Consider the following 23,640-nt stretch of genomic DNA (forward strand, 5'->3'; position numbering starts at 1 on the left):
TTTTATTAGTATTATCATTATTAGCTTCTTCTTTTCTGTTCTATTAAACCATTCTTATTTCAACCCATGAGTTTTACGTCTTTTCCTGATTTTCTTCCCCATCCCACTGGGTGTGGGGGGGGAGCGAGTGAGCGGCTGCCTGATGCTTAGTTGCTGGCTGGGGTTAAACCACAATAGGATTTAAGGCGTTATATGTAGTTTGGTTTCAGCTTTTGACTAAACAATGCCTGAAACATTTTTCAAACTGTGAACCTGTTCAAAGGAGAAAAAAAAAAATTTATCAGGGCTAAATGGACAAGGTGTATATTAAAATGGATCCTCTGCAAACCCAACATATCTTTAAATAATTCTAATGCCATGAGGGACAGCCAGCTCCTCTTCTAGCCTTATGAACCTGATGGGTTTTTTATAAAATTCCAGTTAAATTTAGAGTTTAAGAGAAACTTTAAAGACTTCAGCTGAGAAGAATCATTATAAACTTCTTTCTGTAAGCCATGAAATATATCCTTTTTTTCTCTGAAAATTGGCACAATTTTCTGTAGAACTTCAGAGAAAGTTCTGACATGTTTGATCCACCTGGTGGTGCATGCACGTGCAAGATGCTTAGTGGGTTATTACTGTGGCCTTCCCAGATGCAAATATGGCTGCTACCAGGAACTCCAAGACAGTGATTTCAAATTTCAGATCTGTGGAATTATGGGCTTTCACAATGGTAATCTTTACAAAAGCATAATCTGCAGTAAGCAAGCCAAGTTGCAGCCTTTTCCTATCCAATGGAAATACGTTTTTATTCCAGTTATTTCCTTGCAACACAGCTGCTTGCCCCACAGATTTCAGTGAGTACAACAGTGTGTCTGTTTCAGCATCAAGAGACTTATTTCAGAAATAAATTTCAGTGAACTCTAAAATTTACTTGATGTGTTAATATGCAGAAGCTATTTTTCTCAAAGTTTTGCCAATTTTGTCCATAAGGAAGACCCTATACATGAAGGATTTAAACAATTGTTCAAAATTTATACTCTCTTTTTGTCCACAGTTTTCAGCTGTACCAGAAAGTATTTGTGAGTAGCTCTGCTGTGCTAGCTAGAAATCTGTGAGAGGCATCACAATTTGGCTCAGTGAGCCAACACAATCTGGATACAGCTTTTCCTCCTCAAATACCCCCTTTCTTGTCACTCTGACCTGGAAGACAAGCACCTAATTGATTACTCTGCTTCATAAGTGAGACTGTTTCCAGCAGTGCTAGAACTCAAAGATGGACCATCATGTTACACAAATGCCAAATTATAGTTACTATAGGCTCTGAAAAAGTGACCTGGAATTAAAAACAACAAAGAAACAAAAAAACCCCACAACTCAACCAAACAAAAAAACGCACAATACACAAAAAACCCAACGAACCACACAAGCACAGAATACAGAAAAATCTAGAAGCATTGTTTTAACTCTACAACATGAAAATGATTAAGCAGGAAATTTTTTAGCTGATTCTGTAACAATACGTATGAAGAACACCCTTGAAGAAATGCCAAATCTTCACTCAAATTTCAGATCACAGCAGCAGAGAACATAGTATATTTAAGAAGACTTGCAGTGCGCAACAAAAACCTGTGTTTAAGTTCTGTGTTGGACAGATAACAAAATCCTATAACAATCTACACAATGAAGGACTAGCATTCAGATCAGATTTTTAAATTTGTTTTCTGAACAACAGTTTTCAGGTGGTAATGGAAGACCCAAAAGGTGTTTCTGCACAAGTCTTAAAAAACACACAGTTATTTCCTAGAACTAAAACTTGCATTACATATATTATACTTATTTTGGAAAGGCAATCCTTCAAACATATTATAAACCAACTCAGACATCTCCTTATACAGACAGTTTCTCTCATTACTCATATCTGTTTCATACTTTAACAGAGGAAAATTTATCTTGTTCAGAATGAGGTAACTGTGAAACTTAACAGCTCCCATCCCAACATAGCAGATCAGTATAGTTCTAAGAAACAGCTCAGAAGGTATTCACTGAGGCTCTGAAAAGAAAGGATAGCAAACATGACCTCCTCATTGCAGGCACAAACTAAAAGGGAAAAGTTTCATGGATCCCCCAACAATACACATTTGCATTAAATCCAGGATAAAAGGCATTCACAGATGTTAAAATCAGAAGAAAAAAGTGTTACAATTCATTCTGACCCAGACAAAACAGGCCACAAAATTTCACCATAAGATCCCTTAACAAAAATATTATGAAAAAAATTTCCATAACTTTCCTGTGAGCTAGAGTCAATCTTTCAGAAAAATGCTCAAAGATCAGGAGAGAGAGAAAAAAGTCACTTCTTCCTTGTAAATGCCAAAAGAGACTGTTGGAATGATTCAATATTAACAGTCGCGTACTATGGCTATCCCTCCCATTTATATAATAACAAAATTTCAAACCTGTCTATCAAATTTGATTAAAATATTACTTTGTCTTTTTGCAGTACAATACAAGGCTTATCCACATGCACAATAAAGGTATGATTTTCAAATTTAAAATTTACTGAAACAATGTAAAAAGTTATACAGACTTCCAGTTTGCAAAGCATTAATTTTAGCTTAAAACATGTCAATTTCACTGAGTTTTATAATGAATGGGCATTAGTCCCTTAAGACAGAATGACTAAATAGTGTTTTGAACTAGCTGAACTAATCCTATTTTAAACTGCATTTCAGATAAATCATAGCAATGATGTTGTATGTGACAAAGGCAGGAAAAGACATTTTCTTGGGGGACGGATGGATGATAAAGCAAAAACAAAGGACAAGAAATACAAGGAATTAAAGTAAGGAAAGATAAAGCAAAATATACTAAGCTACATGGAATAAGGATGTGAGAAGTGGAATAATGATGCTAAAAGGCAACACTAGAAAATGTTTGCTACAGTCTTTTAAGAAATATAGGATGAAGTAAATAAAGAATGTTTATGAAAATCATATTTCCTAGTGTATTAAAATGTTTGTAACTGAAAATGGCACAGAGTAAAACAGTGAATACTATTTCTCTCAACTGGAGTGAGGACATTGTGGCAATGGCATGAATATTTTCTGCATCAGTCAGTTGTTGACAAATACACTTTTGGCTTATGAAGAGATAGCTTTAGAAATTATGAAGCTTTTGAAACATTGGAGTTCACCTAGTTATTTAGGATAATATATCCTAGGAAGTAAGTTACCAGGAAGTTGGGCAAAAGAAATGTAAAGCTAAAAATACACATGAAAAATCTTAAGTTCAAAGACACTTTCTACAAAACCTGCCTGGCTGAACACTCAAAACTCGATTTGTAAGCAAAACATAGTTACAACATTATTCTTCCCACAAAACCTATTTCTAGTATCATTGTAAGAACCTTCTTCTGAATACCACAGCAAAAATACTAATACCAGATTCAAACATTTTCTTTCCCTGGAAAATAAGTCCCAAGTTACCTGAGAGCATGTAAAAAATACATGAATTCAGAAAACAAAAAATACACAAAAACACTGCAGGAAAGTTATAAACCTGACTTTAAAATTAATCAGTTGCTCATGTGTGACACAGCTACTGGAGTCATACCAATCAGACAAGAGTTATTAAAACTGTTACACATTTCTAAAAAATTCTATATAAATAACCACATACAATACAGACTACAAGTACTTCAGAAACATTTTAGAAAGCATACATGCACTGTATATGGCTCTGAGGGCTCTAAAAATTACTGATTTTCTGCACATAGAATTGTGTGAATTCAAAATCTATCCTTCACAGACTAGAGCTGAGTTCCATCAGAAGGTTTTCAGTATTCCCTATCAAGAACATGAAGGTTTCATCTGAAATCCTTAGACTAAACTGACAACAAAGATGTCATAATTTATGTCTAACTCTAGATACCTATTATTAGAAATGGAAATTTTGCCTGTTCAGAACCTCAAAAAGGGACAGGGGAAAGGTTCATATTTCCAGGATAAAGACAAAATAATTAACAAGGAGGCTAATAGTTTACAAATAAGTAATACATGTCCTGAATTATTACATCTTTAAGAGTTAATACAAACAGGTTAGTAGCTAGAACAGACATAGCACAATAATTTCATTATACAGATATCACCTCTGTACATGTCCACATAAACACTTATACATTCAAACAGATGATTTATACTTATTTCTTATCAGATAAACTACATAAGAAAACATTTTAATCTTGAATTCATGATATACCTGGAACTGCATTCATAAATCATCCTGCATACAGCTGAAATCCTCTCCCCTGCCACTTGATTTGTCTATTTTGAGACATGACAACTCTATAAACATAACTATGTAAGAAATTTAAATGCTTTAAAGGCTAAACATTAAAAAAGAAAGGAACCCTGAACAGTTAGTAACATCGATTTCACAATCTGAAATAATCTACTTCAGTCTGAAACCAAAGCGCAAATTAGAGCACCAAGAAGAAAAGCAGTCTTATAAAAAAGGTGTTAAATGCACAGAAGAGACAATCAACCAAATATCAAACCTACAAACTATTCTGAATTATTTCCTCTCCATATTACTAATCTGAAAGTGCCAGCCAACTGTTTACCAGTTCTTTTCCTCTCTCTACATACAATGGACTCTAGAACCAATGATCTCTGAATTCTTCTAAAGACAACCTTTTTGTCAGCTTATTGTCAAACAGCCTCAAGCATGGAGGTTCCCCAACAGACTTGGGTTTATAGTGTAAAAGAGGCAGATAGGACTTTGTAACTGCATTCGTATCGCATCATGTGAAAACTTGCCTTGGAAAACCACATTTCAGTTCCAGTTAAAAATATAGAAGAATCTTAGGGCTTGTATACATAGTATTTGTCACCACTGCAGCTACACTGATTTAGTTACAGTAGTACCAGTATCTTATACAGACACACTTAAACCATCATATGTACAGCAGTTATGTTTCACTGGACAAATTACCAGGTTAAACCAATGTAGCTGAAATACAGCTTAAGGCCACTTAAGTGTTCCCACATTAGGTACTTTCCTGGGACCAAATAAATAATTTTACGTACATCGTAGCAAGATTTCCAATAAAGACGAGCCCATAGACGAGTTTCATTTTGTTCCCCAAAATCACCAAATAAGCAACCATATAAACTAACTATCAAATATTTGCATTTAATTTCTAACCACAGAAGTAGCAAATCTAAAAGAACATGAGTGTAAAAGATACAATGCAATTAATAATAAAAAAATCTTACCTTTATTAGATTTGGATGACTTGTTCTTGTTAGGCTTAAAACAAGAGCCCCTTGATTTATCTTCTCTATCCTTAATAAATTTCTGCACATCATCCAAGGAAAGCTTTTGAAGGACAACTACAGGCTTAGCTCCTTTATTTAGATCTTCAACTAGCCCAATCTTCTCTACTTTGTCCTTCTGTTCACCTCTAAATTCAGTTTTCCTTGACTCCTGAGTAACATTGCCATCTTTATCACGCTTGATTTTTGGAATGACAAAATGTTTCAGTGCGCCAGATCTTGCTCCCAACAAATAACTGGGAAACTCTGCTTTATTGTCAGCATGTGCTTTATTACTATCTACTTTACTCTTATTACCATCTGTCCTTCGTTCATCCTTGCTGTTGGGTGACTTAAAACCAGGTTTATCAGGTCTTGATTTACTAGAATCTCCTTTACCTTCCTGTTTAATACGAGGGCTGTCAGGTCTTGATTTCTGATCCCCAGAAGAAAACCTTTCCCTTGATTCACCAGACTCATGCCTATGTTTCCTTTCAAATTTCTCAGGTTTTGAACCATCAGATTTAATACCATGCTTAGAATCATGTTCATTTTTGTTTGAGGATCTCAAATATTCAGGCCTTCTAATCTTGGATGGATCTCCTCTGTACCTCTCTGACTCCCCTCTGTCCTCAGACCTTTGTTTAAGGCTATCATGGTCACGTCTTGGTGTATCAGAAACTGAACGCCCATCAGGCCTTTGTTTTGTTGGATCAGATCTAATTTCAGGTTTTACCCTTGAAAGATCAGATTTCACATCTACTTTATGCCTAGGTATTTCAATTTTCTTATCTGACAATGGTTTACTGGAGTCCCTCCTATTATCATGTCTATGTTTTGGCGTTTCAGGCCTGCCTTCACTCTTCTGTTTTGGTGTTTCAGGCCTGCCTTCACTCTTCTGTTTTGGCGTTTCAGGCCTGCCTTCACTCTTCTGTTTTGGTGTTTCAGGCCTCTGCCTTATTTCCTGTTTGCCATTATTTTGTTTTCCGTCATTTTGTTTCATCTCCATTTGCCTGCTCTCGTTTTGTTTTGATTCTGTCTGTCTGTTCTCATTTTGTTTCACTTCCATTTGTCTGCTTTCATGTTTAGCTTCTAACTGTTTATTCTCATTGTGTTTACTTTCCAACCGTCTGCTCTCATTTTGCTGAAATTCCATTTGTCTGTTTTCATTTTGCTGGATATCTGTCTTTTGACCCTCAAAGTCTGACTTTTTCCTAAAAATCTCAGGATGGTTTTCAGGTTTGAATTTAAGAACTCCAACATTGTCTTCTTGGGGAACACATATAAACCCGTCATTATACTGCTTAATTTCTTCAGTTTTTCTGATGGTGTCCAAATCCTGAGTTACTGCTGCCTGAGAGTCTGCTCTTCCTGCTTGCTGCAGATCAATACTAACCATCAATGCTGGCCTTGCCCCATTTCCCGCAGAACCTGTCTCCTGAGAAGCTGCTCTATTTGCTCCAGTAGCACCTCCAACCTCCTGTGGTTTATTTTCTTGTTTTCGCTTCTTCAGAGGCTTATCTGCAATTTAAAAAAGAAAAATCACAAATTATATATATATAGACTGGTAAATGTCCAAGCAAGAATGACCGTTCCCTCCACTCCCACCAATTAATCCTCCTCAGCATGTATGTGCACGCAGAACAAAATCCATTTAATTTAAAAGCAAGAACAGAACTTCTCTAGCTAATACTTTTCAATCTATTCAGACTACCATTCATTGTCAGTCTATCACAGGTGCCAATTAATCATTAAAAAAACCCACCCTCAAAACATATGAAATCAAAATTCCTGTATAATTCCCAAAATAAGCACCTAATAAAGATCAAAAAAAACCCCAAACACACCACTAAAAAACCTCAAACTAATCAATTACGCTTGAAGCAAAAGTCTGCAAAGACATAGTTAAGGTGTACCTCCACAAACTGCTTTTTGAGGAATACTACTATAAACGATTCTCTTCTGCAGATTCAGCCTGCTTCATTATACATGAACTAAGCAAGGATCTGCAATGATTAAGACAGAGGTTCTCCCTGCTTGGTTCAGTGCATCAGTTGGACTTCACACATATTTTAGCCAGGGAACACACAAACAATGAACAAAAATGAATAAAATAACTCCAACACTCCATGCTTCTCCTTAAAGCAAAGCAGTATACCAAGAGTTGGAGTCTATACTGAAACACATACGTATCGGGGGGGGACACACTAAACACTTAAAAGCTTGAGTATTTTCCCTTTGCAATCATGATGCTTTTCATGGATTAAATAAAAAGTTCAGCAATAATTTTATGTAGTGTCAAGAGCTTCACTCTGCAATCAATAAGCCTTTCAGTTTATACTGAAAAAAATCATTAAGAGTAGAATACAGAAAAATAAAGTGAGCCAACCACAAACCCTGTAATTTGGTAGAATTCATAGAAATGAGAAGCACATGGAAGTATCCAAAAGAGTATGTTCTATTCATTTAAACTACAACCTATTCATAGTATCAACATGGTACTGTAAACTAAAATTAATTTCTGCCATCAAAAACCAAAAGCGCTACCTGCACTAGGGCTTATATTCTCAACTATCATTCTGTAATATGTAAAAAAAAATAAATTACTTTCTCTGTAATCAGGGAATATGACTTCAAGCCTATGGAATGACTAAACATAGGTTGGAAATTCTGTTGTAGACCTATTGTCAAAATGTCTAGATCACAAATGCAATATCAGAATTATTTTGTGCCTAGATTTGTGGTGCCTTATCACCAGATGCAATGAGACAGGTCTCTTTTTGGGAGCAGGAGAATGAATGGTAAGAAGGATGTAATCAAGGAATAGGAAATAAATTCCAAGGGGGGGAAAAAACACCCCACCACCGCCCTCTGAAATTGTGAACCAGAATTCTAACACATGACTTCTAATTTCTTCCGTATTTGTAGAAGACTCTTATTTAGAAGCAATAAAACTTTGAAGGATCATCTCCAAAATTAACATTAGAAGACAATAACAAGTAGTAACATGGCCAATTCCAGTGATGTGAACAGGCTTTTTTCCCCTCATCATTTTCATTCTCAAATCTATTTGTGCATCTCTAATTTCCTAAAACTCCAAAATTATGTATAAAATTCAATAGCTGGAAGACAGTAAAGACAGATACAATAAACTCCATGCAGAAACTGGTCAACTGCAAATAAAGAACTTTTCAAAGTTCAACAAAAACCTGTAGGAATGCCTGCCAACGTTATGAAAGACATGTGAAGCAAAATAAATTTGCCAAATCAAAGGTGCAGATTTTTAGCATGGAGATTTTTCTTCTGTGATACAGTAACTGTCAGATTCAAATGAGAACTTATGTAGATTAATTTCCCTACACTACTGATTAAAAAGAATTTTTTAAACCTTCATGCAGAGACAAAAAATCTTTTTCTCCCTGTGACTATGAGGGCTTTGACCTCACTGAGCTTCGTGGCAGGTCTTAGGAATGGTCACGAAGTAGAAGCTTCCAGACTATCAGGTTTCAAATTTGACTTTTTTTTTTTTTAAACAGATATGTTAATACACATACATCCACACGCATCATTACTTAATTTCTCAATTAAAACTCTTTAAATTTTGAAACACAAATTGAGAAACTTTCTTAGGAAAAAGTCAGTCAGCTTTTTCATTTTAACCCACAAATGTCAGCGACACTGAAAATGTCCTGTGAAGCTCTGATGGTGGATCTAACAGTAGCCTTTAAGACATTACTGTTATCAATTATCTGCTCCATTCCTTTAACTGAGGTTATCACCTGTAGCAGAAGGGAACACGCATTCATATTTCCACAAGTGCGTTTCATTGTCCAATGTATCACCTTAAGGCACTAGCAAAGATGGTTTGCATTAACCTACCAGGCTGAACAAGTCAGTTAAGAGACAAGCAAATGTTTCCCTCTGCTACCCCTCCTATAGGAGCAAGGCAGATGGCCAGGAGCTGTGATGCCTTAAACAGCTGTAGCTGGATCAACCAAAACTCACCTTTCAGAGCCCTCATGCTGAAGGCTCCAAGATTAAACAACCAAAATAATTCAAGTAGGACCAATTTTCTTGCTTGAACTTCTGTAACTGACCAGACTTAAATTGCTGTTGCTCTTCATCATCCAAAACGTCAAATTGTAAGTTGAGAACATAAAAGTGGATGCTCACATCACAACTTGGCATACATATTCCCTCTAAATACAGAGCTCTTCTGATGCACCTTCTTCATCTCTTGACAACTGAATACTGATGTTTTAGTAAGTTATTATAACCACAACCTGTTGGCATCTTATCTGAGAAGAAAGGGACACCTTCAATGTTTTCTTCTCCTAAATGGCAAGGTGATTGCAGACAGAGTTACAGATTACTCACAGATTTCTTCATATTTCCAGTGCAGCTTGATGGTGATCCATAAAACTAGACTTGATCATTACTGGTTTGCCTCTATGAGATTTCTGAATCTAGGACAAAAAAAAGCTGGCCCAAGTATATGAAAATATCAGGTTGAACTAGGGCACAAAAGGTAGGATGAGTATATAGTACAACTGTCTTCATCGAGCATAATGAAAAAACTCCACTGGATGAGCACAAAAACTTTTTAAGTTGCCATGATAGCTGCAGAAATCTGAAAGCTGAAATACACTACTGGGCTTCAAGGGCTTTATGAAATCTTGAACTCACTTTGAACTATATGAAAGTAATCAACAGAGAATCAGAGGCGAGGAGAGAGCAATTACCCTCTGAAAACAGATGTCTTCGTTATCTTCTCTTTTACAATCAAACATATGCAAGTTTGCACACATCTACTTTGTTAAGTCATGAGTCCTGAGACCCCTTAAGGATTTTGACCAACAGATGAGTTTAGGAACTTTTACAATATCCATTCAACTATACTTTGTATCCTTCAAGGCATCAGTATGCAGGCTTCATCCACTTCATTCCACAGATAGTAGAACTTCTGTTATTATCAGGATCTAAGACTTTGACAAAATATCAGGCTAATGCTTTTCTTTCAAATATTGCAGACCTGGATTCAAAGCTTGCCACAGTTCTGACCATGTAGACTTCTCTTGAGACCAATAAAGTATGATCAGGATCTTTTTGCTTTACTCTTTGCAACAGTTTTTAAAATAAAACTAATTTGTAGTAAGCCACAGAAGAGCTTTCTGACTATATTAGAGATCAGGTATCCAAGTCTGTCGTTTTCAGATTCTTTTCTTTTTAGAAAAATTATTCACTTCCCCCCAGCCCCGCCCCTGAATGTAGAAACATGCAAAATATATCTACACTTTGTTCAAATACTTGAACAAATTTATGACAGTTCAGAGCATAGTCTGATCCCAATTTATTCTCTTATGTATACATCATTTTGGCTTGGCAAATTCGCATGGATGTTCTCTTTACACTGCAATGTGCTCACCAAAAGGCACTACCATGGTACTCAAAGCAAGATCATAAGCTACCTTATTCTAAAAAATAGTAGAGATGTTCTGTCAAATTGAATGGGTCACTGTGGTGCAAGAAACAAAACATTACAGGAACCACAAATCTGAAGTGGAAAAAAGATTAGCTGGATTTCCAGGCAGTTATCTCTCACCTGTCCTCTTATGAACAGTATTCCCGGAGACAGGTTGTGGCCTTCATCTTTGGAAATATCTGTCTGTCAAAATGATGAGTACTTTCAGCTTTAGAAATGAATTAATTACTATGGAACCTTTGTGCAAGAAACATTGCACTGGAATAACCACAGATACCTTTGAATACATTTCTGCTGAAACTGCAAGTCAATCATGATTTGACGAATATCCATCCTGAAAACGGATATGCTTGGAAGCTGAGCAAGTGTTAGGGACAGCAACTGGATGAGGGGAGCTGTATCTCCATTCTTCCATTTAACCTGAAATCTTTCCAAAGAGCAGCCAGAACACCATTAGTGCTGAAGTCTCCTATGTTACCGCTTTTTTGCAAACCTGATGATTGCCCTAAATCCCAGATTAAACTCTTTCAACAAATGAGTAAATAGAATGATAACCTAAAAGCTTCTAGAACTGCTTGTCCTAGCAAACTGAAATGGGCCTTTTGTAAATATCTGTGAAAAGGTAACAAGTCTAAATAATAACGATGCGCATGGTTGCTAAGCTTCATTTTAGCAGAATGATAACACTCTACTCTGTTAATACTGTTTGGTAGACTCCAAAACCCAGAGATTTCTGAATGATCTTGAAGGATCTTGAAGACACAACAGATAAATTATCACTTCTCCATTTACATCTTGTAAGGAATTCAGTTGGACACCTCATATCTAAGATGGTTAGATGTGAATGTACTCCTCTTCAGAGCCACAAAGAAGATTGAACCTCTAATGCCAAATTCTGGATGAACCATTTTGATGACTCCAATACAAACTTTCTTTTTTTAAAGTGTAACAATTAAAAGTTGTATATTTTAAAGCTCTAACACTCTTCAGAGATTACTGGGATATGCCTCCACTCACTTCAAATACCACTTATTTGAATTATTTAAATCAGCAATGAATAAATTTAAACCAGATATACCAGTCCTAAGCAATTATTACTTATTGGCAAACCTTCCATTTTTTAACAACATCAGAGACAAGTCAGCCAGAGGCCAATTACAAGCTTATCTTATTTAAGCTAACCATCAAGATCAGGAATTTTAACAGGTAACACGTAACTCTAAGTCTAAATAATACACCTTTGTTTACAGATAACTGTTTTATTTTCTTAGTTATTTTTCACAGATCTCTTCAAAGTTGTCCAAGCGCCCTGCCCCGCCAACAAACAGTATTCTGTAGTTGACAAGAATCTAACCTAATCAATCTAATCTGGATACAAGGAAGGTTTAAAATTACTTTAATGGTACTGATGGATGACATGTCAATGGAGTGAGGTCAAATATCCATTCTTATCTTTCTAATCCTTCATGAACATTCAGCATTATGGACCATGAGAGTTTGCTCTCACCTGGTCTCCCCCCAAAGCCACATTTCAATAAAAAAAGAATTGAACAACCAAAGAGAACTCTTCCAATCAGTAGAAGAGATTCCCACAGTACTGCTTCTCCTCTTGAAGGAGAGACTCAGCAAACACAGGTCAAAAATTTTATTCTTACTGCTTGCTCCCCTACAGAAGAAACTAAGAAAGTACACTCATGAATCTGGTATAGGAAGCTTTACAGAACACAATGTAATTCCAAAGTCTCCAAAGTAGAGACCAGAGGGCTTCCAGCTGCTGCAGGGCAAGAGATTTCTGAGAATTTGAACAGAAACAGCTGCTAACTTTTAGCAATCCATTAGAAGACTATCAAACTTCTGGTCACTGTGCAAAAAGGAAACCCCATCAGGAGGGATGTCCTAACTCATTCAGGACAAAACACAAAAAGACTACAGGAGTCTCTGACATGCCTTAGGGTGTAGCAGACTTCAGAATCTTCATTTTGGTAAAGTTTTGCTTGTTTTCTTAAATATAACAATGATGTAATCAGCATAACTGGAGAATGAAATATGATCTTATGAATTTTTCTGCTCAAGTATGTCTGGTACCTAATAATTCCCTGTCAACTATAGTAATACAAAAATAAAAAAAATCACACTAGAAGATAACAAGAATTCAACTACAGAAAAGTATAATCAAGCATCCACACTTGTTTAGAGATTGGAAGCTGTAACTTAACCTCGCTGAATCTAATATTGCTTTTACGAACAATATGATTTTAATTTATTTATGAGATAGATTTTTGGACACAAATGCTGGGTTTTAGCCATATGATTGCCTTGTGAAGAATTACAGATTCGTAAACTCAATTGTTAAAATATCTGAGCAAAACCTGAAGTGTTATTACTTTGAAATACACTATACAGCACCTAATTTCACAAGAAAAATGCAACACACTAACAGCAGACTTGATGAAAACTACTTATTTTATGTATCACTTACAGATTAACATATCCAATTAGTTTTTAGGTTTGTTTGTATAAACTGCAAACTTTAGAAATAAGCAATGGCTTGGAAATCTCCCTTCCAAATGTTGACTTTATTCTGACACCATACCTTGCACTCAAAAGTATCTTCAATTAACTAGATCCAATAACATTTATACTGCATGATAATGAAAAAAGTCTGCATCTTCTTAGGTTGATGTCACGGTGAACTTAGTGACTATGAACTATAGAATTGCTGGGCTTAAACTTTTAAAAATGTTTATTATTTATACATGCCATTTCTTTATCAAGAGATTATAGAGAAGTGATTGCCCTGCAACAAAACAAAGTCATTACTGTTTAAGTAATATTATAAATCTTCCTATCCATCTAACAGGTACAATCAAGGGCATATGCTACATGCAAGCTGTATTTAATTTTCTGATCTTAGTTTATGCTACAGATTAAAAAAAAGATTTCTTGCCAAACTGCTAGGTGTTAGTTATTTTCTAGACCTGCTTACAAGAGCAGGTTTCTGCGCTACCCTATGTAAAAAAGAACCTGGGATAAACAGGGGAATTTGATTCCATGTTACAGAAGAGCATCAAAATAAACACCATTAAAAAAATATGCCTCCACTTTTTTTTTAAGCATGTTTTTCATTCAATCAGTATTTCATTCTTTCTAAAAAGAAATATAAAAGAAAGTAGTTTTTCCTAGATAGAAGGAAACATTGCAATACTTCACTGCAATTTCTCTAGATAGAAGAGGAATTTCTTCCCCTTACTTTTTTTAAAACACATCTGAACACATTCACAAAAAAAATCTCTCATCTATAGGAACAAGAGGCTGCAAAGCTGCTTTTCTCTTGGGAAAGCTATATGAGTTTCATCCATTACATCACACCATGAACTGCAGACCTAATGAAAGCTTGTATAAACAAAATACATGATACCTAATCTTCACATTGTCGTACTATGTATACACACAATCATTTATATTTTACCCTGTCTCACTACTTCTGGCATTAGTGATTGTAATCTTCTGCAAGATTACTATGCAAATGACTACACTTGTAGCTGAATTTTTAAGGAAATAAAACCCCTATAACATATTTTTGGAAATGAATGCTAATATACTGATTATAATTACACATTCTGTCATTTCAAGAATTGGCTACATAAAATTAGATGTAAATGAACTATTCATTCTTAATAGTATTCTTCTATTAGTTTCTTCTTTGGGGAACTTTTGTGGGGGAGACAGGTAATGGGGAGAAAGGGAGAGGAGCTGGACAAGAACTTAAAAGGTAAGAGAAAAAGGTTACTTACCTATAACTGTAGTTTTGAGAGTTTTGCTCCGGCAGATTCACACTCTTGGGTTGTGTGTCTCTGCTGCTATGGGCTTGGAACGAACTAAAAAAAGAAGGGCCCACAGCAGGCATCCAAATGCCCCCTAACTGATCCAATTATTGGAAATAAAGTTATTACAGCTTCACTTCTTCCTAATTCAAAGAATCCACAGTAAGATTCCAAAGAAGTGGGTAAAATGGATCCTCAGAGGTAAAATATATAGGGAAAAAAACACAAGATACGAGTAGGTTTGTCTCATTTAAAAAATGCCTCTAATGCTTTTAAGTTTAAAAAAAATATTAGCCTCTCGACGAAATGGTTAGTGATTAATGATTTCATTACTCTTCTCACAAACTCCAGAAAACAGTGACTTTTACAAGTAAAAGCAGAACTCCTTAGTTTGTTCAGACAGGTACATTATATAAAAGTGTCTTTGAAACAGCCTAAAATCTAACAGTGAACACACAATACCATGTACGGAAGAGCTTAAATTAAAATTTAGCAAATCTGAATAAAATAAACAACTAAAGCAATTGAAAAAGAGTCTCTGAAGAAAGATGGGTTCCTCTCTGTTTTTTTGAGTAAATTTCAAGGTTATCTTCCCTTCTCCCCTTCCTAGAAGACTCAGAGCTCCTTTTAACATTAATATCTTAAATATTTTTGATTCACAGTATTTGGGTTTTTCAGAAAAGCATGAAAGACCTTGAGGTATAAACCTTGAACCTGAAAATTAATTCAGTAGCAGGTTTAAGTCTTGAAGAACAAAAAGAACTTAATGTAATGTTCTAGGAAAGGCTTAGACTGAAAGTAACTGACTGGCTTTGAACTACTTGACTATACACAAAAATAACCCACTTGCATCTGAACTGTGGTAAAGCATGAATTAATGCATAGCACTGAGGTTACCAAAATGCAATTTATCCCTCAACATTCCTGCCCCCGCCCCAAGGGAAAAAAGATTCCTGAGAAGATCAGAAATTCCTGGGACATAATTTTCTAAAACTCAACATGATTTCCTGCACTTTCTTGGAGTAGTCAACTTCAGAATGTGAGCAAAGCACAACTCCAGTTAAGTGAACAAAACAGGTTCACAATATGAACCTCTACTTGTTTCAAAAGTATTCAACAGCACCAAAAAGTATAGGAAATGTAACTACTGATGGTGATTAGAAGAGAAGAAAGTGCGTGTGAAGCTTCATTACCTTTCTAAAGAAATTATATCATCAAAATATCACAATGCACCTAAGTAGAGGATGGTTCACTTGTCAAATTGCTCTGGAAAAAGATAATCCCTTTCTGTATTAGCCCTTCCAAATCACTTTTTTTTTCCAACTCAGGTAATCTGAGTCTTGATAAATAATAGCTGGATCTATCTGTAATACTGTACAACCTTTCAAAAGAGAAGATACGATCTAGTACTGATTGACAACTTGTATCTGATGAGGATAGAGAGGCCATTTTGAGTGGGGTAATGGGAACTGAAGACCTGAGGTATGTCATGTTCCATGGACTGATTTATTCGTTCTGAGACTATTAAACATAATAGGTGTAACTTTTGCTGCCAAATGCTTTGATCTCCAAAATCTCCAGCTATTCCTTTCGTTAACAGATACAGACAAACTACTTGCAAAATTAATCAATATAGAGAGACTTCCTTGATGAAAAGTAGTAAGAGGAGAAGGACTCTTGTCCTTCCTCATAGAGAACAAGGACGAAACCAACTTTTTCACTTCGCACCTCTCTATGATGATGAAAAGACCACATTACCCACTTAATCCAAGATCCAAAGAGACTAAAAGGATAGAATTATAAAAACACAGCTCTGAAGAGCACTCTGATATGAGGCAAAAGGTCTATATTGTAAAATCACTTCTTATGCATATCTGACAGACATTAGGTAAAATCTGCCAGATTTCGCATTAGTGATTTTTGCACTAGGAATTCCTTTTTCAGAAAGCAAAAGCATGACAATCAGGCTCCAGAAAGATATGCAGCTTTTCAAAGAAGGCACTTTGGCAAAACCTTGTGTTAGTTCCACCTCTGCAACAGAGGCTGTCTCCCACTTTGAGACACTTTGATAGAAGCAAAATATTTTAACAGTTTTGTTAGAATTAACAATTTATTACAGAAAGTACTGTAATTACCAAAGGGCTCAAATCCCCATTTCCCACCTGTACCAAACACAAACAAGGACCTCAGCATTGCCTTCAGCAAGTGTAGCAGTAGTATAATTTTTAGCAAGAACCAACCCCCAAAATCTCTCTCCTCTGGAATACAGTTTCACCACACTACTGGTTCCAAACCTCAGAAAGAACACATCATATCCAACCAAAGACTTACTGTTGAAAAGGAAGCATCTGAAAACCTTTGATAAAGCATAGTACTATAGAGATTTCATGTCTAAGAAAAAAAAGGACAGAAGAGACCACTAGCGTTCTATGAAAACTTGCGAGTACAATTCTACTCAAGGTAATTTATGGAAGACAACAACATGTGCCTACACAGAAAGTGTACTGTGACAGTAATACGTATTCCCATGCCTTGATTACAAAAGCAGCAAAAATGCCTTCTCTCAGATTTTAGCATGTGCTAGCATCTTGTGTATGTTCTCTACAGGGACACTTTGTATTGTAAAGTATCAGCTAGCACTATGCATTCCTCTTCTAATTAGACTCTGTACTTGCTACAATCACACTATTTTCTTGACATAATATAATCTGAAGTTATAGTGTATGTACTAAAAAGCACAAATACCAGGCTTTTGCATAAATACCATAAGCAACTTCACAAAAATGAATGACATATTTAGGGCTTATTGGATATATTTCTAACAGACATATTCCCATAGGAACAATAGATGAAGCTCCCTCCTGCAGTCACACCAAACCAAACAGCTCTAACTAGAACAATCCTGGAGTGTATCAACTTGTACACATAGCACAAACTTACAAGAAACCACAAAAGCATTACCAAAAAATGAGAATCATATTTCTCTAAGGTAACAGCTTTTCAGGAAATCTGTCCCAAGACTGCTAAAAATCCTTCTACTTAATACTATTCATTCATGGCTGAAACCTCAGCAGCCAAAGTGAAAAGAGCTGCTGTCTAGCATAGGGACAACCTACCACCAGTGAATAAATGGTGATCATTTGTCCCAACGTAAGGCAGCAACTCCTGCACCTGATTCATAGCAATTGCAGAAACGCAGGAAGAACTCCGACCTGCCAAAGGGTGCAAGTAGAAGGGAAGAGTAAGATTGGAATCCTTATTTGGGAAGATGGTTATTGACCAGTGGTGAAGGGGAGAGATCACGTTTTATAAAAATCACTCCTTTCCGCAAGAGAAACAAAGCAGAGTCTGCCTGTGGCTATGTAATTATGGTAAACAAACTTTGCAAGTAATGCTCAACGTTTCCTGAAAGCTAGAACAGAAGAGAAAGTGTGTTTTAGTCTTGCTCTAAGTGTTTGGAAGCTGCTGTGCACCATCAAAAATACAGTGCATTTTTCCAGACGCTTCTCAGCTAAAATGTGCTGGAGATTCTAATTCAAGTGTGTGGATACAAAAGTAGCTTTTGGAGTATTAGAAGACAAACCACAAGCTCTCCATCAATACACTTAAAATTAGTAGAAAAGATTTAAGCAAAGTAACAAATTCCCCATTTCATTAAATTAAAAACATTAGAGATCTCTTCTGAGGTAAGCACACGTTTTCTCCATATATTCCCAAACAACAATATTTCCTAAAAAGACTTGATTTAGTTACCAAATAGGAAACATCTAAAAATTTAAACCTTTCAGTAATTGCAACAACCACATTTACAAACAAATGCACACATAAACACTCACTCTCTCCTCCCCCCACCCTCCCCTGCCCCAGCACCTTTAAAAATGGAAAAAAATCTTTGAATAGGGAGAAAAATTATTCTCTCTGCCAGTTAAAAACCCAAACCATATGTAAATTCAGTTGTGTCCATTCAAGTATGTCCAAACTTGACCATTTTCACTTCTGAACTTCCAAAATCAGAATTTGTGCCATTTTCCACTCTGCAAGATTTTTCTTGGTAGTATCTAATAAATTAGCATTACACTATGAAAGATTTTTTTCTCAGAAGTTAAACACAGTGCAGAGGAAGCTTCTGAAAAATTTTTATGTTAACCTATCACTATCTAATTTATAAAATACATCTTATCTTCAAGACTTACATGTGGGCTTTGCATCTACTTTTGAGATTTCTGAAGACTAATACCTTCAAACCAGTTAACAACAGGCAAAACAAAATAAAACAAAAAAACCACCCAATTAAATCAGTTAAGACAACCAGTACAGCTACTGAAGTGAAAACATTTCAGAAGCTCATCTGGTTCTGTGCTAGAGACCATATAGATATATGGCAGTTCACTACAGCTTGTAATGCCTACATAATAATGAATATCCAGTTGAACAAACCTGGGAGACAACACTGTAGTATATATTACCCAATCATTACACTGCCTTTGAAAGAATAGATATGATTTTGATCTAACACCTCCTTCACATTAGGCTCAAAAGGGGATATTAATAGAAATGGGATCAGAAGATTTTTTCTGCATTTTCTTATATTAGGCAATATGGGTAGTTAATTAATAATTCAACTACCAAAACTTATTACAAATTTTGACTTATGGTACTGCTGGGATTTTAGAAACTATAAACAACATCAATTGTACTTCATTCAGTCTCACGGTTCAAAATAGAGTAGCTTAAAAAGAATTTTGAAATACAAGAAATTCACCTTCCGTCCATTAAGACCCCAAATAAAGAATACCAGATATTAAAAGTATGTGTATATGAGAGATTACAGTTCATTGTTGGAGGGGAATGGAGATGAACGTCGCAGAAGAGCCTACACTGAGTAAACAGAACTGAACTATGTGACAATGACAGGAAGTTTTTTTATATATATATATATGGGGTTTATATGCATATATATATATATTTATATAATATATATAGTGTATACACACACACAATCCTTTTACCTTTATCTTGCACTTCTTTTGAAAATCGCTCCCTTTCAATAGCTGATTCACGTTCTATCCGCTCAATTTCAGCCAATGCATCCAATTCTACTTCATCATATGACGTTATAGTTCCTTGTTGCGAAACCTGTTGCTGTGTCTGTACCACAGGAGTTTGAGGTTGTTTTGCAGCAACTGAAGTGTTCTGTTGTAAAACAGGCACTTGTTGTGCCTGAAGGAAAGCTGTCTGTTCGTGCTGCGGCAAACACTGAGCAGCGTTTAGTGGGCGGTTAACATCCTGTGGAGTAACGGGTGTTTTAGAAGTCTGTCCTGGGTACTGCACATTAAAAGGAATATCACCCTCTGACACACTGCTGTTTTCCAAACCAGAAAGCATATCATCCTGCTGGTCCATATCCGAAGATCTTACACGAGAGAGTCTTAATGTAAGCTTAGTGGAGTCCTTGGAAGGAGAACTAATGATATCATACATTGCAGCTTTTTCAGTCTGGTCTTTTTCATCCTTGCCTAACTTCATTTTCTTTTGTTTCTTTTGCTTTCTTTCTGGAGAATCTAACAATATGTCTGGGGGAACATCTCTAGGTGATGAATAAGGTGGAGGCTGAGATTGTTGGATTAAAGGTTGTCTTGATCCTAGAATAATAATTCAGAAAAACTGAACAGTTATGTTGTTTCATGTTTATATAAAAACACACTAAATATAACCTACATAATTTTAATGTGTATTTCTACATATATCTGTGTTCACAAAAAGTCTAAATAAGATTGGTAGGAAGCACATCATTCCTAGGTCAAGATGTAATCCAGATAGTTGCAGTGTACTTCCTAGGAATTTTAGCAGTCCACTGCAGGTAGAGAAGGGATCATTTCAGAGAAGATGGAACAAAAAAACCCACCACCAAAAAAGAATTAATAAAAATAGTACCTGCATGTTCAGAATACCAGCTATTAGAAAATGGTCAATGAAAGCAAGTTGACTACAGAAAAAGGAAAGATCAAAAAGATTCTTAATAAGGTCCTGTGATGAAGACTTGATGATCAGTTTACAGGCATTAGCCATTTCAGCCACACATTTTTAATTTAAAAAAAATTAAAAAAATCAAAACATACATAACCTCCTTAACTTTGATTCTGACAGTTCATTTTAAACTTTTTTGGTTTTTTTTGTTTTTGGAGTTTATTTTATTTTAGGTAAACTCACTCCAACAACCCCCACTCATTAATTACTATCTAGAAAACACTAATTATCTTAAGGCATTTTTCTAACATTCTCTGCCTCATCTCCCCTTCTTTTTTTTTTAAAGTATGAATTTTCACTTCTACATGCAGTCCTTCCAGGATTTAAATATATCTAGAGAAATTTTTAAAAGAGGACATTTTTAATTAAAAACATTCTCCAATTAATCACATTTAAAATTTTTTTGTTCCTCAAATTAAACCAGCTCCCCATAATCATTAGGCCAGAAAAAAGCTTTGAAAAACAGAGAAGCTTTTAAACCTGTCCCAATTATAATTTTTGGCTTAAAAAAGGAATACTGGGGGCAGGGGGAAGGGCAGCGGAGGGAAAAAAAAGAAAAGCCTATTGGCTGGACAAACAGGGCCAGCCTCCTCTTGTTAAAGCAAACATTTAACAGTTTCCATTCATGCACTGGGGAATACTGATCTTCAGAAAGCAGTGACTGAGATGATTATTATTAGTCATTCTGGTTCAGGTCATCATAGGTCAGTACTTCTAAAAACAATCAAAACCTAATTGGAATACAAGTCCCCATGTGCTTCATTCAAGAAACACTATTAAACAAGAAAGCAGCTTTATTTTGGAGCTTAAATTTCTGTCAGATATTTTAAGAAATATTAGGAATCATTAAGCAACGTACTGACCTGTAGTGGAAAGAAAGAATTGATATCTCTAGCAAAGTTTCAATTCACATGAAACATGAGCCTTTACTGACGACTTCTTTGCACAGACTGCTATACTTATTTTCCCTCCCCAGTACATTCTGTGATAAGTCCTACAACTTCTGCATGTAGAGAGCAGGGTATGAAATGGGTTTATCTTACCCCTTCTTGACCATCAGCAACAAATCCATATTCTGCCAGTAGCATCCACAATGTTGGGAAGCCCTGTTTTGACTCATCCTGATTCTCAGGATATTTCTACGACTCCCACTTCCCCTGCTCAAATTAGATACCACACTCAACCACAAGTACTGAAGTCCTGGTTACACCCTATGAAGATCTCTCACTTGCTTTTCACCACAGATTCCTACTCTTATGATGATCCCCCCACCAACTACTGTCTCTTTTGGTAATTTACAAGATTGTCTTAGGGAACTGTATAGCGTAAATTGTTAGCTACCAATTTCTTTTGTGGTAATGACTACCACTCAGGAAATATGAGCTGCATTTTTATTTCTACAAATACTAGAGGCAGCTCAAAACTTTTCAAAGAGATCTTGCTGACATCTTACTCTTGAATTATCTCTTAAATGAATACTTCTGAAGTTGTAACAAGGAACATATACTGTCTTTCGCAGTGACACTTCAAACAGGACACACATTTGATTCTCCCTTGTCCAAAGCTTTTGAGTAAATATGACAAGATTGTTCTGATTTGGTATTAATTTGGTATTTTTCATACTGAAAAATAACACTGCAGCAACAGATAAGGCAGATCTTTTTATCTTTGGGTAGACTTGAGGAGGTCAGAAGGATTTCAGTGCATTCCATTGAACATACTCAGAAACCAGTAAATGAACAAAAAGTGAAGTTTTCCCTCTCCTAGGCAGCACTACGAATAGGCATTTGAAAGTACCTTCCTCCTGAAGGAAATTCCTCAAAGGTGTTGGTAGTATGGCCTAGAAGCTGCATTTTATGAGTACGCGTTCTGGCAATAACTTCACATATTTCTGAGATGTCTAATGATGGTTAAGCCTCTAGCAACAAGGATGCTTAGAATAACTAAAATGCCTATGTACTGAGGTGAAAAGCAATTGAAAAAGATTAAGCATTCTGGAACAGTTTCACTCTACCTCAGACATGAGCAGTTTTGAACAGGTATCACACATTGAACATGTACATCCAACATTCTGTTGGATGCTTAGACTTCAGACAAAACATCGCCCATTACACAGAAAGAGTTGTGTCTATTACTGTTAAAGTCAGTCTGGAATATTTCTAATCAAAGAAGGCTTGAGCCATTATACATCTGAGAACAAAGCTCTTGACTTGAACAAAGACTTGTTGATAACAGAAGAAATGTTTTTGTGGAAAGAATACACAGACAGACAGTTATAATCAGTTCCCTGAATCAGTCAAGATTCCAAAGTTTAGAAGGTTTGCTCTACAAAATGCTGTCAATGTAGTAAATTATACGATGATCTTTGGAAATCATCTTTGGCAATGAACCAAATTTCAGAATATTTTTTTAGAGAAGAGAAATATGCGGGCAGCTTTTGAGACTAAATCAAGGGCTGGGTGGTAATACAGGAGACAAAAATCTGACTTTCTGTAGTTGATCTTCCATAGCATCAGTAAAAGAACTTTGTGCCATTTTTTTTTATATGGCAGGAATATGTAAAACTTGGGAGATAAAAAGAGATTCTCCACTGATTTGGGAACGTCACCATATTATTACTGAACAACAAATACTGATGGCCAACCAGGTAACACCAATAGGAAATAAGGCCTCTACAGAGAACAAATACACCCATCAACAATACTTCTACAGTCTTGCAGTAACAGTCATCCTGGCCACTCAAGATAATCTCGGGACTGGGTCTCTATATTAATTAGTCTTCCTACTGATTCCTAGTGGTAGATGGCACTGAGTAGGGAGGAAGTTTTATCAACTGCTGTAGCAACTTGTAAATACCTTTTTTCTGTGACTCTTCACTGATTTCTTATCAAATCCTTTTTAATGCAAGCAATTATAAAGTGCATCACATTGACAGTGACTTAGCCTTCCTAAAAATGTAAAATTCCAAAATGATTTCTTGGTTGTTTACCCCTGGAATGCCTTCACTTGC

At 35.8% G+C, this 23,640-nt stretch overlaps 1 protein-coding gene across 7 annotated transcripts in view; it reads right to left on the minus strand.

Moving 5' to 3' along the window:
• NIPBL (NIPBL cohesin loading factor) overlaps window positions 1-23,640 on the minus strand; it is a 177,816-nt gene that overhangs the window by 64,233 nt on the left and 89,943 nt on the right. For 4 of the 7 annotated variants that reach the window (XR_007505028.1, XM_049794610.1, XM_049794611.1 and 1 more), the window contains exons 9-10: window positions 19,613-20,245; window positions 5,259-6,818 (exon numbers count right to left, since the gene is read on the minus strand). Coding sequence is in view for 6 of the 7 variants with exons in the window: in XM_049794610.1 (XP_049650567.1) it covers window positions 5,259-6,818; window positions 19,613-20,245 (2,193 nt within the window). In the remaining variant the exon portion in view is untranslated. Of the gene's footprint in view, window positions 1-5,258; window positions 6,819-9,302; window positions 10,430-19,612; window positions 20,246-23,640 lie in introns of those variants that run through there. The other 3 variants (XM_049794614.1, XM_049794613.1, XM_049794616.1) reach the window with 3 other exon arrangements.

Source organism: Accipiter gentilis, chromosome Z (assembly GCF_929443795.1).
Source record: "Accipiter gentilis chromosome Z, bAccGen1.1, whole genome shotgun sequence".
Lineage (NCBI taxonomy): Eukaryota > Metazoa > Chordata > Aves > Accipitriformes > Accipitridae > Astur > Astur gentilis.